General features: G+C 45.8%; 1 protein-coding gene across 1 annotated transcript in view; it reads left to right on the top strand.

The window, feature by feature from the left end:
• itpr3 (inositol 1,4,5-trisphosphate receptor, type 3) overlaps positions 1-14,987 on the top strand; it is a 134,000-nt gene that overhangs the window by 89,971 nt on the left and 29,042 nt on the right. The window contains exons 32-44 of the mRNA XM_050064274.1: positions 107-242; positions 889-1,014; positions 1,089-1,214; positions 1,317-1,437; positions 4,958-5,139; positions 6,614-6,762; positions 6,836-6,944; positions 7,207-7,300; positions 9,288-9,463; positions 10,497-10,656; positions 14,135-14,352; positions 14,473-14,673; positions 14,754-14,942. Of these exons, the coding sequence (XP_049920231.1) occupies positions 107-242; positions 889-1,014; positions 1,089-1,214; positions 1,317-1,437; positions 4,958-5,139; positions 6,614-6,762; positions 6,836-6,944; positions 7,207-7,300; positions 9,288-9,463; positions 10,497-10,656; positions 14,135-14,352; positions 14,473-14,673; positions 14,754-14,942 (1,987 nt within the window). The remainder of the gene's footprint in view (positions 1-106; positions 243-888; positions 1,015-1,088; positions 1,215-1,316; positions 1,438-4,957; positions 5,140-6,613; positions 6,763-6,835; positions 6,945-7,206; positions 7,301-9,287; positions 9,464-10,496; positions 10,657-14,134; positions 14,353-14,472; positions 14,674-14,753; positions 14,943-14,987) is intronic.

Genomic DNA, 14,987 nt, shown 5'->3' with positions numbered 1-14,987 from the left:
TGTGTGTTGTTGTGTGTTGATGTGTGTTGATGTGTGTTGATGTGTGTTGTTGTGTGTTGTTGTGTGTTGTTGTGTGTTGATGTGTGTCGATGTGTGTTGTGTGCAGGTACCACATCTCTCTGGTGGAGCTGTTGGCGGCCTGCGCTGAGGGGAAGAACGTCTACACTGAGATCAAATGTACATCTCTGCTGCCTCTGGAGGACGTCGTCCGAGTAGTGACACACGAGGACTGCATCACTGAGGTACTGACACACTGTGTGTGTGTGTGTGTGTGTGTGTGTGTGTGTGTGTGTGTGTGGCTCTAGTGGATGAAGTACTCAGATCTCCTACTGAAGTAACTGTGTAAATGTACCACTGAGCCGCTGTGCAGAAAAATACTCTATTACTCTAAGTAATCTATTACTCTGTTACAAGTTAAAGTCCTGCAGTCAGAATCTGACTGAAGTAAAAGTATCAAAGTAATAAAGTATCAGCAGTACTCTGATTCTGCAGTAATGATCTGATTAACAGTTTCATGTTGCAGCAGGTGGAGCTCATTATAATTCTGTCTGTCTGTCTCTGTGTCTGTCCATCTGTCTCTGTCCATCTGCCTCTGTCTGTCTGTCCATCTGCCTCTGTCTGTCTGTCTGTCTGTCTCTGTGTCTGTCCATCTGTCTCTGTCCATCTGCCTCTGTCTGTCTGTCTGTCTGTCTGTCTGCCTCTGTCTGTCTGTCTGTCTGTCTCTGTGTCTGTCCATCTGTCTCTGTCCATCTGCCTCTGTCTGTCTGTCTGTCTGTCTGCCTCTGTCTGTCTGTCTGTCTGTCTCTGTGTCTGTCCATCTGTCTCTGTCCATCTGCCTCTGTCTGTCTGTCTGTCTCTGTCTGTCTGTCCACCTGTCTCTGTCCCTAGGTGAAGGTGGCCTATGTGAACTTTGTGAATCACTGTTACGTGGACACAGAGGTGGAGATGAAGGAGATCTACACGTCCAATCACATCTGGAAGCTGTTTGAGGACTTCACCGTGGACATGGCCAGAGTAAGACAGCTCTCTGTACCTCTGACTGATGTCTTATTGGACCAAGAGACCAATGTCCTCTGTGTCCTCTGCAGGTCTGTAACAAACGAGACAAACGTCTGTCTGACCCCATTCTGGAGAAATACATCATCAACGTGGTCTTTGACACCATCAGCGCCTTCTTCAGCTCGCCATTCTCTGAGAACAGCACGTCTCTGCAGGTGAGGACACAACAGAGACAGGACCCCGTCCACACGTCTTCATTTTCAACTTCACACATGAAAAGGAATGTCTCTGTCTCTGTGTCTGTCTCTGTGTGTCAGACTCATCACACCATCGTCACTCAGCTGCTGCAGTCATCTGTCCGTCTGTTGGACTGTCCCTGGCTGCAGCAGCAGCACCGAGGACAGGTGGAGACATGCATCAAGACCCTCGCTATGACAGGTAACACACACTGAGACACACACACTGAGACACACACAATGAGACACACACTGAGACATACACACAGAGACACACACACTGAGACACACACACTGAGACACACACACAGAGACACACACACTGAGACACACACTCCATCAGCCAGTGGATGACAGTATCATTGACTCTGAGGTGTTTGTGTTTCACTGCAGTGTTACTTTATATTTTTATTTTACTTCACTACATTTATGTGAAAACTTTACAGTGACTCAGCAGATGAAGATTTGAAGGTTCAGTGTGTCAGAGTGAGCTCAGGGTGAGAATCTGTACCTCACAATTTAATCTGGTTCAGGTTCAGGTTCAGAGGGCGACGATTTAAAATCAAGGTTGAAGATTACAGATGAACTTTACTGCCCCTCACAGTGGGACACTCGTCTCAGGCTCTTCACCCAAACTGCAGCCATAAACAATACAACATATAACAGTTGGGGCGGATGTGGCTCAGAGGCAGAGTGGGTCTACCACCAATCTGAAGATCGGGTGCTCAATCTCCTGCACCTTCAGTCCACATGTTGAAGTATCCTTGAGCAAGATACTGAACCCCAGACTGCTCCTGATGGCTGTTCATTGGTGTGTGAATTTGACTCGTAGTGTAACAAGTGCTTTGAGTGGTCAGGTGATGACAAAGGAGCCGTACAAGTGCAGGTCCGTTCATCATTTAAACACGTCAACATCATACACAAAACATAGCAAAGATAAATATATGACATCATCATGACCCAGTGTCTGATCTGACTCCAAAATGAATTATTAAATGTGTTCAGTCAGCAGTGAGACGCTCTGAATCGACCACCAGAGGGCAGCAGCTGCTTCTCTGAACCATCATCAGTCCTTCTGAATGTTTCTGTGCAGGATTTAGTTTCTCTCTGTGTGACTCCTTTTGAACACATCATACTGTCTCTGTAGTAACCCATGATGAAAGTAACAGATGAATCTATCTCCTGTTCAGGTCTCTTTACCTTTGACCTCACAGACAAAATGTTTTTACAGTGTAGATGTAAACCATCAGGGCCCCGTGTCCCAGAGCCTTCGTAGCACTACGTGCATCCTAAGTTGTATCTTAAGGTCTCCCTTAAGCTTCAGGCTGTTTCCCAGACTCTCCTTCGTGAAGATCTGTCTTCTGACAGGTAGATCTGTCTCTTAGTGATGCGCTCCGTTCATCCTGTCACAGTTTGAGCTCTATGAGGCCAACATTATGCTTTTTAAATGGACAGTTGCAGTATAATTCACATCTAGACTCCTTATGCACATTACATCGTCAGTTTATAATTAACTTCATGAAAAATAATCATGAATATTGAATATTATTAATATGTGGGTTTATTTATTTATTCATTCAATCATTAATTTATTTAATGGAGCTAACTAACTGAGGATATGTCTTTTCTGACAAGGCTACAGGCTGTACCCTCCCACCAAATACTGAATATCTGACAGATACTTGACTAATTGATCAAACTGAAGTCTAATGACAGTGCCATCTTGTCACAATACCGGCTGCCACATGAGGAGATCCTGAATCTGCTGGCACTTGTGTCCCCGCACATTTCCAGAGCTACCAAGTGCAACTTCACCCTCAGCCCAGACGTACAGCTTCTGGCAGCTCTGCGTTTTTAGGCAGTGGGTAGTTTTTTGGAGGTGGTGGGAGATGGATTCGGGCTGAGCAAGGCATCGGTTTCACAGAGCGTGGAAGCGGTGACCAATGTCCTTGTTGGTCATGCACATCATCGAGGCTCACCAGAGCTTCCATGCTGTGGCTGGTATTCCCCGGGTGATTGGACTGGTGGATGGGACCCTAATCCCGTGTCCAACCCGTCCATGGATGACCAGGCCTTCATCTGCTGGAAGGGATTTTCGGCATCAACACCCAAGTGGTGGTGGACCACAGAGGGCTCTTTTGTGGATGTTGTTGCAAAGTGGCCCGGCAGCACGCACGACAGTTACATCTGGGCCGACTCATCTGTGGGACAAGATGCTGCCAGAGAAGCGTTTGGCAGAGGTTTTTTCCTCGGGGATAGTGGCTACCCGCTCCGAACCTACCTGCTGACACCAGTGACTGTCCCCATTACACATGCCGAGCAGGAGTACAACTCTGCCCACATCCGCACCAGGGGCTTGGTTGAAGGCACCATTGGCCGCTAGAAGCTCCGGTCCAGATGCATCCATTGGTCGACAGGAGGACTGAAGTTCAACCCCGCAAAATGCTGTGCTGTCACCTTGGTCACAGCAATGTAACAGAATTGCTGTGCGTGCGCAAGCATGTCTTCCTTTGGAGGAGAATGAAGGAGAGGATGATGATGACGACGATGGTGTCAACCCCCCGCCTGAATATCGTGGAGCACAAGACAAGACAAAACATTATGAACATTTTTGTCTGAAGTTCCTTTTCTCCTCCACTTTTCCTTTGCAAACAGTCCCTGTCCCACAGTCAAAGCATCACAGTTACCTTTTATTTCTCAACACAATAAGCCCACTATCATAAAGTACCCCAATTCCTTTTTTAAAAACATTGAGCTGCCAATCATTGCCCCCCGTGATGCCTTGGGAGGCTGTGTGGCCAATGACTGACAGGACCTTTTCCTCCTCGGGGGTGAGGGTGGGAGCAGTCCTGGGTCCACCACTGGTTTTGGCAGCCTCTCGGCAAATTGCTGCCCCTCGCCTTTTGGCCAAACTGGCGGAGTCTTGCCTCTTCTTCTGGACCACTGTCCAATGTCTGGGTGGACCAGAGCTGGAGGCACGGACAGCTCCAACTTACGATGTACTTTAGCAGAAGTCCCTTAGCTAAGGTACATCTTAGAGACCTTCGTAGAGCGCTAAGGTTCATCCAAACTGGGAAACGGGGCCCAGACTGTTTCCATCTGTGGTCACACACACTGATCCACTGTGGGATATTAATGTTGGTGTAGTGTTTATGCACACTGTCATATGTCACAGGAAACAGTGTGAAAAGATTTAACTGTCGCTCCATCAGTCTGAATATAATCTGAACTTAAATCATCTCAGCAGCAGAGATACAGATTTATCTGAGACACACAGACTGAATGGACAGAGGGGTTTAACCTTTGACCTTATTAACTCTGTTACACACACACTAAAGAAAACACACTGATTATATTCACTTTAATCTGGAGCTTTAAAACCACTGGTGAACATGTAAAATACATCACATTATTACTCATAAATTCAACTGTAAAACATCAGATACATTAAATATATTTGGTATGTTATTGTATTAATAATAATCATGATAATAATAAAGAGACTGCAGTGAGGACGGAGTCTGTTCAGACTGAACCTTTACCTTTAACTGATATAAGGACAGTTCACTGCTTCACTGGTACTTAGATACACAGCTTCAACTTATAACAGAGTATTTTCATATCGTAGGATCACCACTGAACTGCTTCTCCTCAGACCGACGAGATGATCTGAGTTTGTTCCTCACAGAAACTGAGTCTTCTTCTTATTTCTTCTTCCTCAGCGAAGAGTCGCTCCATCTCTCTTCCTCTGGACCTGGAGGCTCAGATCAGCTCCATGTTGTCCAGCTCTGCTCTCAACTCTCTGTCCCGCTCCAACCCAAACTACAAGTCCTCCCTGCGCTCCTCCAGACCCATCGCTCCCAGCAACCCCTGGGACTACAAGAACATCATCGAGAAGCTTCAGGTGCACAAACACACTGCTACACAAACACACTGCTACACAAACACACCGCTACACAAACACACTGCTACACAAACGTGACCCGTCTGGGACCTGTCTGTGACCTGTCTGTGACCTGTCTGTTACCTGTCTGTTACCTGTCTGTGACCTGTCTGTGACCTGTCTGTGACCCGTCTGTGACCCGTCTGTTACCTGTCTGTGACCTGTCTGTGACCTGTCTGTTACCTGTCTGTTACCTGTCTGTTACCTGTCTGTTTCCTGTCTGTGACCTGTCTGTTACCTGTCTGTGACCCGTCTGTGACCCGTCTGTTACCTGTCTGTGACCTGTCTGTGACCTGTCTGTTGTGACCCGTCTGTTACCTGTCTGTGACCTGTCTGTGACCTGTCTGTTACCTGTCTGTGACATGTCTGTTACCTGTCTGTTACCTGTCTGTGACCTGTCTGTGACCTGTCTGTTACCTGTCTGTGACCCGTCTGTGACCCGTCTGTGACCTGTCTGTGACCCGTCTGTGACCTGTCTGTGGCCTGTGACCTGTCTGTGACCTGTCTGTGACCCGTCTGTGACCTGTCTGTGACCTGTCTGTGACCCGTCTGTGACCTGTCTGTTACCCGTCTGTGACCCGTCTATGACCTGTCTGTGACCCGTCTGTGACCCGTCTGTGACCTGTCTGTGACCGTCTGTTACCCGTCTGTGACCTGTCTGTGACCCATCTGTGACCCATCTGTGACATGTCTGTGACCTGTCTGTGACCTGTCTGTGACCCGTCTGTTACCTGTCTGTGACCCGTCTGTGACCTGTCTGTGACCCGTCTGTGACCTGTCTGCGACCTGTCTGTGACCGTCTGTTACCCGTCTGTGACCCGTCTGTGACCGTCTGTTACCCGTCTGTGACCCGTCTGTTACCCGTCTGTGACCCGTCTGTGACCCGTCTGTGACCTGTCTGTGACCGTCTGTTACCCGTCTGTGACCTGTCTGTGACCCATCTGTGACCCATCTGTGACATGTCTGTGACCTGTCTGTGACCTGTCTGTGACCCGTCTGTTACCTGTCTGTGACCCGTCTGTGACCTGTCTGTGACCCGTCTGTGACCCGTCTGTTACCCGTCTGTGACCTGTCTGTGACCTGTCTGCGACCTGTCTGTGACCGTCTGTTACCCGTCTGTGACCCGTCTGTGACCGTCTGTTACCCGTCTGTGACCCGTCTGTGACCTGTCTGTTACCTGTCTGTTACCCGTCTGTGACCTGTCTGTGACCCGTCTGTGACCCGTCTGTGACCTGTCTGTTACCTGTCTGTTACCCGTCTGTGACCAGTCTGTGACCCGTCTGCGACCTGTCTGTGACCTGTCTGTTACCCGTCTGTGACCTGTCTGTGACCTGTCTGTTACCCGTCTGTGACCCGTTTGTGACCTGTCTGTGACATGTCTGTGACCTGTCTGTGACCCGTCTGTGACCCGTCTGTGACCCGTCTGTGCCCACAGGACATCATCAACACTCTGGAGGAGCGCCTGAAGCCGCTGGTCAACGCTGAGCTGTCGGTGCTGGTGGACGTCCTGCACCAGCCGGAGCTGCTGTTTCTGGAGGGAACTGACGCCCGACAGCGCTGCGAGTCCGGAGGCTTCATCTCTAAGTAGGTCCAGGTCCTCTGAGTCCCCAAGTGACCTTCTGATACACAGATGCATGATGGGAATGTGTGTTTGTAGGCTGATCCAGCACACCAAGGCGCTGATGTGTGCAGAGGAGAAGTTGTGTATTAAAGTCCTGAGGACTCTGCAGGAGATGCTGATCAGGACGCTGGACTTTGATGAGAAGGTCAGTTAGTTGTTGGACATTTAAAGATCAATATGACCTCCGGTTGTGTCGGTCACGTTTGCACTCTGACTCTACACACTGAGAGCTGGTGGCTGTTGTTTAGTGCACGTGTGCTGAGCGTGCACGCAGGATGTTGCAGCTGCTCCTGATAGTTTCTTATTTTTAGTTCATGTTTGACCTGTAATGATTGACCATTTCCCCGCAGGGGTCAGTGAAGTGTTTCTGGGTCTGACTGCAGTGACCATGTGTGTTGTGGTTTCAGGGAATCTCTCTGAGGAAAGTTTTACTGCAGAATTATCTGTTTCCAAACAAGAAGAACAACCCGAAGTCTGACCTGGCCGAGCTCGGAGCTTCAGGTATGCTGCTTCATACCACACACACCTTCTGTCACAGCAGAGATTAAAATGGCGTCACAGCGCCACACAGAGGAAGGAGACACACATGTAACTTTAAATGATTATTTACTGATGATGTCAAACACATGAAACCGTGACATCACAGCTGCATTCAGCATTGACACAACGTAGTAAAACCTTTTGTCAAATCAAAACACTGCTGCGATGAACTCAAGCCTTACAGACACGTGAAATGAAAATAGATCCGTCTGTTTCAAACGTCATAAACCGTCACTGTCCTCATGCGTCCATGTGTCCGTTATGATGTCATAGATACAGCCAATAGATGGCACCAGAGTTCGGACTCAAAACTTTCACACAACAACAAATGAGGTGACAGTGGAGGAGGTCGTAATAATCCACCTTTAAACAGAGGTAGTGTTCTGTGTGTCATTAAACACATCACAACATGTGGACGGACAATTCTATTCTATATGTTCTGCAGCGCCATTATTTATATTTCTACCTATATTTCTTTGTCGTCTCCTACAGCCGTATCTCACTTATCCTACGCCACACTGCTCCACGATCTCTGCTGGTTCTGCTTCGTTTGGTTTGTATCTGTACGCGACGTACGTAAGAAAACGTACACAAATGCGGACGAACTGAACACAAAGAGAAGGCTCCGTCTGTCTCCATCTCTAACGTTAAGCATAAATGAGCCCTCACAGTCTTCCCACTCCCAAACCGGACCCTCCTCAGTTCGTCTTTCGTCTCCTTCACAGCTGGACAAAGCTCCTCTACCACGGTGTAGGGGACAAATACGGCAGCAGCTTTTGGACAAACTTCCCTGTCTGTGTTGGAAACAGGAACTGATGTAATGTTTCGTTACCATGGAGAAAAATAACGTTTCCTCCCACTTCATATTCTTAACATGTGTCACTTCTGTTTGATCTGTCGGCCGTCTGCTGCTCTTTACCTGAACTTCTCTATGTTATTCTTTTGTCATTAAAATAAATAAACAAATGAAGGAAAAATACATAAATAAGTAGGCCAAGTAAATACATGAATAAACAAATAAATAACACACATAAACAGAAACAAAACGTACTGTTAAGCTTCTTTGGTGGCTTTTCTTTTCTTCATAAGTGCTATATCGGAGGCAACTGGACTTGCTTGCGTTTCTTGAAGCAATGACCTCTCATCCAAGAAGCTTCTTCAGTTCTAAATGACTGGTACGAAGTTGCAGGCTGTAAACCCTGTGTGGGTGGGAACCCTTGCAGAGTTGCAGGGGTCACGTGAGCTCTTAGTTTCAGAGTCGTTAAGGTCACAATGTGAGTCATTAGCCCACCATGTGACTCATTAGGGTCAGGTGGGACCAGGGGTGCANTCCCTGGCCAAGATGTGCACATTGCTGTCCTTAAAGGAGTGTCCCTGTGCTGTGCCATGTGTTTGTGGAGCAGTTGTTTTGTCTCCCCAGTGTATAAATCTGTGCATTCCTGGATGCATTGAACTGCTCACACTACATTACTCTGCTTCTGTCTGGGTGTTTTGTCCTTGGGTTAGAGAAGTTTCTACCTCAGTGTGTTACTGGGTTTGACGTGCATCGGAATGTGGTGTTTGTTGAAAATCCTCCTGTGACATAAGGAACGACAATGTTGTTACGTTTTTGTGTCCCTTCCTCTCTGTCTGCTCTGGGTCTTTTAGAGGTTTTTGCAAAGGCCCAATTGGGGTAGCCACAGGTTTGAAGTGCTTCCCTGATGTGTTTCTGTTCCTTCACCTTCCTCTCTGTCCTCATGGGCACATTTTCGACCCGATGTAAGCAAGTCCAGTTGCCAATGATATAGTACTTACAATTACCATGACCTGGATGACTGAGAATCTTCACCGACAACTTTTCTTTTCTCCTTTTATTTTTCATAAACATCTTGATATTCTTTACTCTGATGTTTAGAAGCCATGTGTTTGTGATGTCATCCTATGAATATGTGTTTCCTTCATGTCACAGGGGTAGAGCAGGAACGGGACTGGGCGGCGGTGGCGGCGGTTCAGTGTCGTCTGGACAGAGAAGGAGGAACGAAGCTGTTCACTGATCTGGTGATGAGCACCAAGAACGACAAGATCTTCCAGGAGAGCATCCAGCTTGCCATCTGTCTGCTGGAGGGAGGGAACACTGAGATCCAGGTGAGTTCCACCTTTAGAACAGGTTGAGTCAGAGCATCAACAGGTAGAGTCAGAGCATCAACAGGTAGAGTCAGAGCATCAACAGGTTGAGCCAGAGCATCAACAGGTTGAGTCAGAACATCAACAGGTTGAGTCAGAGCATCAACAGGTTGAGTCAGAACATCAACAGGTTGAGTCAGAGCATCAACAGGTAGAGTCAGAACATCAACAGGTTGAGTCAGAGCATCAACAGGTAGAGTCAGAACATCAACAGGTTGAGTCAGAGCATCAACAGGTAGAGTCAGAACATCAACAGGTTGAGTCAGAGCATCAACAGGTAGAGTCAGAGCATCAACAGGTTGAGCCAGAGCATCAACAGGTTGAGTCAGAACATCAACAGGTTGAGTCAGAACATCAACAGGTAGAGTCAGAACATCAACAGGTTGAGTCAGAGCATCAACAGGTTGAGTCAGAGCATCAACAGGTAGAGTCAGAACATCAACAGGTTGAGTCAGAACATCAACAGGTAGAGTCAGAACATCAACAGGTTGAGTCAGAGCATCAACAGGTTGAGTCAGAGCATCAACAGGTAGAGTCAGAACATCAACAGGTTGAGTCAGAGCATCAGCAGGTAGAGTCAGAACATCAACAGGTAGAGTCAGAGCATCAACAGGTTGAGTCAGAGCATCAACAGGTTGAGTCAGAACATCAACAGGTTGAGTCAGAGCATCAACAGGTTGAGTCAGAGCATCAACAGGTAGAGTCAGAATATCAACAGGTTGAGTCAGAGCATCAACAGGTGGAGTCAGAACATCAACAGGTTGAGTCAGACCATCAACAGGTAGAGTCAGAACATCAACAGGTAGAGTCAGAGCATTCATAGGTAGAGTCAGAGCATCCACAGGTAGAGTCAGAACATCAACAGGTAGAGTCAGAACATCAACAGGTAGAGTCAGAACATCAACAGGTAGAGTCAGAGCATTCACAGGTAGAGTCAGAACATCAACAGACAGAGTCTGAGCTCACTGTGTGTAAACATTGTGTCGTTCTGCAGAACTCGTTCTACAAACTGATGATGGGCGACAACAAGTCAGAGAAGTTCTTTAAGGTTCTTCATGACCGGATGAAAGAAGCTCAGACGGATATCAAAGCTACTGTTTCTGTTAATGTCGGAGAGATGACGCACAAGGCCAACGAGAAGGAGCTGGAGAACGGTGAGAACCACCACTCCTCAGACCTCTGATGTTTTTATACCTTCATATTCTGACTGCTGTTTTCATCTGATGTCACATTTATAAAAAGTCCATCTGATCAGAGTTTAAATATAAAAATATTAAAATGCTGTCTTCATGTTTTCTGTTGCTTTTGTCTAAAGTGTGTCTGAGCACTCTGCGGCCTCCATTTGAAATCAGATAAAAAAGTTCATATTTCTGAGGCTCTGTGACGGCCACTGGAAAAAATATATATATATTTTTTTATATATATTTTGAGAAAAAAAGTTGTGATTTTAAAAGAAAAAAGTTGAAGTTATATTATTTTTACATAATCATCCATAACCTGAGCGGAACAGACAGAAGCTTTAATTAGGGCTGGGTATCGATTCAAATTTCAAGAATTGATTCGATTCCGATTCACAAGATTCAGAATTGATTATCACGATTCAATTCAATTCGATTTGATTCAATATCGATTCCATTAGTGTTACTATCGGACTAACAGAACCTGTTTTTTTGAGCTATAACCTGAATTGCATGACTGCCCATTTATACAACACATCAGTACTAGTATTATATTGTCATTTGACAGCAAATAAATATGAAATATTGGTAGTTAATGGCTGAAACTGTTGAAAATGGCAAGGATCAATCCCCCTCCCAGAATGTTGATAGTATTGCTTTCAAAAATATGCTGTGGACAGAATAAGATTCAAAATGAACAAAAGCTGTAATTGTACTGGAACTCTAACTTGGTGCATTATTAAAAAAATATTATTATTATTATTATTATTATTAAGAATTGACCCCAAAGCTGTTAACAAATACAAATGTACTTTTATTTTAATGTTGTCATGGCCATTTGGCCCACAAACAGCTGTGAACAGCACATTTACTGTAGGGTCACAGTAGACTTTGTGCTGCATGTTGTGCAGACTCAGCATCAGTGTGACAAGCAGAATGACTGACTAACCACTATCACCAGTCTTTCTAATGCAGTCAGTCTAATCAATATGAAAACAGTAACAAAGATTGAGGCAGTGTAAATGTGAACAAAGTGCTGGTTACTGGCTAGTAGTGGCTTCAAAGTAACCAAACTATCATCACCTCATGTAAATAAACATCAAAGGTACCCAAGGAAACATAAATACACTTCACTGTGTCTCACAGTTTTGTGTAGCTTCTTTAGAAATGCAAAAGACATTCAATTGCCTTCAAAGTGCAACCATGTGAACTGGACATTTTAAACTTCCAACTGTAAACTGTTTAAAAGTCCCATCAAAGCTTTAGTGCATTTTGCATTAGAAATAGAAAGGCATTGCCTATTAAAGTGCAAACAAAATAAACTCAAACTGGAAATTAAACTTGACTTAGACTGTAAACTGTCCTCCTCTGGCTGAATCTTTGCTCGTCAGCTCCCACTCCTGTATCGCCGTTGTCAACATTTAAGCTAGACTGACAGAGCGGTGTTCAGTTTCAACTTCGGTGGTCTGTAGAACATGTGAGAGGAGGTTCTACTCATCGTCTATGTAATGAGTGGAAACAGTCATGTAGGATTCTGTCGCCACGGATGTCCAGGTATCACTGGTGATGCCGACCTCTCAGCTGACTGCAGTTTAATCTTGATGCTTTCTTTCACAGATTTGTACATGTTCGGGATAACGTCTTCACACAGATGTTTATGTGTCACCATAACATAGTGTGGTTTCGCTACCTTCATGAGCCTTTTGAAGCCTTCATTTTCCATGACGGAATACGGGCGCATATCTTTGCACACGAAAGTTGCAATAGCCTTGGTTATTTTCTTGGAACGTGTAATTGTAGAGAATCCTTAAGTTTCTTTTGTTGCGACCCGGTGGTGGACGGCTCAGATAGCAGGTCTGGGTGATGTCTCAACAAGTGGTTACGGAGATTAGTCGTGTTTCTGCAGTATTTACCATATGGCGTGCCTTGCAAATCGCTTTGCTTTTGTCAAGCTCGTTTTTTTTTTTCTTTAAGGTTTCTGAAACCAAAATGGTGCCAGACCTCTGCCTTAAGTTTTTGCGGCGTTTTGAGAAGGGCTTTGCCTGTGTCTGACTCCGCCATGTTGCAGGTTTTGGTTTCACTATTCACTGCACTGAGAGAGGTTGCGGTACGCATGCACAAAACCAATGACACGAGGCTAGCGGGGTTAAAGTTTGTGGTGGGAAATAATATTAAAAAATCAATCTTTGGGCGTACCAATCGATCTCCAGGAAATAAAATGAGAACTGATTAAAAATTGTAGAATTTTTTTTTTTTTTTTTTTTTTTAACCCAGCCCTAATTGTAATTGGAACATTACAACTTAATTCTCAAAACATTCCTCATGATGTTTCGACTTTATTCTGGAAAAGTGATGTCTTAGAATGTTTCTCTAAAATACTCAGTCAGACCTAAGAAAGTTTATTAAATAGATTTTATTTTCTGTGAGTCAAGCTGAATTTGAACTGACCTTAATCATCATGATTGGTTTTGTTTAATTTACATTTTAACAGTTTTACTTAAATTTAGTTTGAATTCAATCTAGAGTGGTGTTAGTCCTCACTGGAGCTCTGGTTTGTTTCGTCTTATTTGAGATATCTTTCTTTTCACCTGTTGAATATTTGAATACATCTGGAGGAACTAATTTAGGATCATGTTAGATATTAGACAACACGTTCCCCCTGAGATCACGAGGTCTTAAACAGAGACATATTGCCTGGAGGGGATCATGTGTTTGGTCGTGAGTGTGAATCCGTTTGTCTGCAGCTCATCTCACAAACTACTGGACCAGTCAGCCTCATGTTCTGTGCATACATGTATGCTTGTGAGCTGAAAGACCTGTCTGTTGTGTTGATTCAGAACAGTTTTTCCCCGTTAAAGGGTTTTTTGGGGAGTTTTGCCTGATCAGCTGTGAGGGTCATAAGGACAGAGGGATGTCGTATGCTGTAAAGCCCTGTGAGGCAAATTGTGATTTGTGATATTGGACTTTATAAATAAAATTGATTGATTGATTGATTAAAATACCTTCTTCATACCTGTTTTATACGTCACTGACTGATGACTCCTCTCAACCGGGAAGGACCAACGAATTTTCTTGAAATCTTCTCAGTTAAAAACAACGAGCCCCACTGTCTGTGACGGGAAACATTCTGTCCTTCATCGTGGCTCAAAAACTGACATCACACAACATGTCTGGTCTCATTTTGACCCAGAGCATCTGCAGATTAATTCCACACATGTTTTGTTATGAGCGACTAAAGGCAGGTGTGATATAAGATGACACAAAAAAACTTTGTTCTTGTTGTCTTCACTGCCAACTTGTAAGGTCCTCAGGAGGCCACAGCTGCACCGTCTGCGTTGCCTGAAGTGTCTGAGATCAACTCTGGCAGCTGCAGCCAGAAGGCGGCTGCCTGGTGGAGACCTGCTCTCTACTGGGTCCTCTGTTCTAGTTACTAATAGTTTTCCTCTTTGTACAGGTGGCTCTGCAACATTAGTACTTCCTGGTACAGGCGGTCACCCGTTGTTGGTCCAGGGTCAGTCCATCGCCCCGGTAACAGGCGCCTCTGCCCTGCCGGTTCAGCCAGTAGCAGAGCAGCGGGAGGTGGAGACGGAGATGGGACCAGCCGTGATAATCATGAAGCCGATCCTGAGGTTCCTCCAGCTGCTCTGTGAGAACCACAACCAGGACCTGCAGGTCAGTTTCTGGAGTCCGCACATGGTTAGCCTACTTTAGCATAAGGACTGGAACCAGGTAAGGAGAATGACATTAGGACTTTGTGTGTGTGTGTGTGTGTGTGTGTGTGTGTGTTTCCAGAACTTCTTGCGTTGTCAGAACAATAAGACCAACTACAACCTGGTGTGTGAGACTCTTCAGTTCCTGGACATCATGTGTGGAAGCACCACCGGAGGCCTGGGTCTGCTGGGCCTCTACATCAATGAATCCAACGTCCACCTGATCACTCAGACCCTGGAGACACTCACCGAGTACTGCCAGGGACCCTGCCAGGAGAACCAGGTACATAGAGTCAACACAAGGACGGACAGAGGGACATCCAGCATGGACGCGGACACTCAGTTTCTCTGTGTGTGTTACAGACATGTATCGTGACCCACGAGTCCAACGGCATCGACATCATCACAGCTCTGATCCTAAATGATATCAGTCCTCTGTGCCGCTATCAGATGGAGATGGTTCTCCAACTGAAGGTACGCTGTCTCTACCTGCTCAGGTACTCTGTCCTCTACCTGCTCAGGTACTCTGTCCTCTACCTGCTCAGGTACACTGTCCTCTACCTGCTCAGGTACGCTGTCCTCTACCTGCTCAGGTAC

This window comes from Epinephelus moara, chromosome 16, assembly GCF_006386435.1.
Source record: "Epinephelus moara isolate mb chromosome 16, YSFRI_EMoa_1.0, whole genome shotgun sequence".
In the NCBI taxonomy this organism is placed as follows: Eukaryota; Metazoa; Chordata; class Actinopteri; order Perciformes; family Serranidae; genus Epinephelus; species Epinephelus moara.
This window is presented reverse-complemented; position numbering and strand designations above follow the sequence as displayed.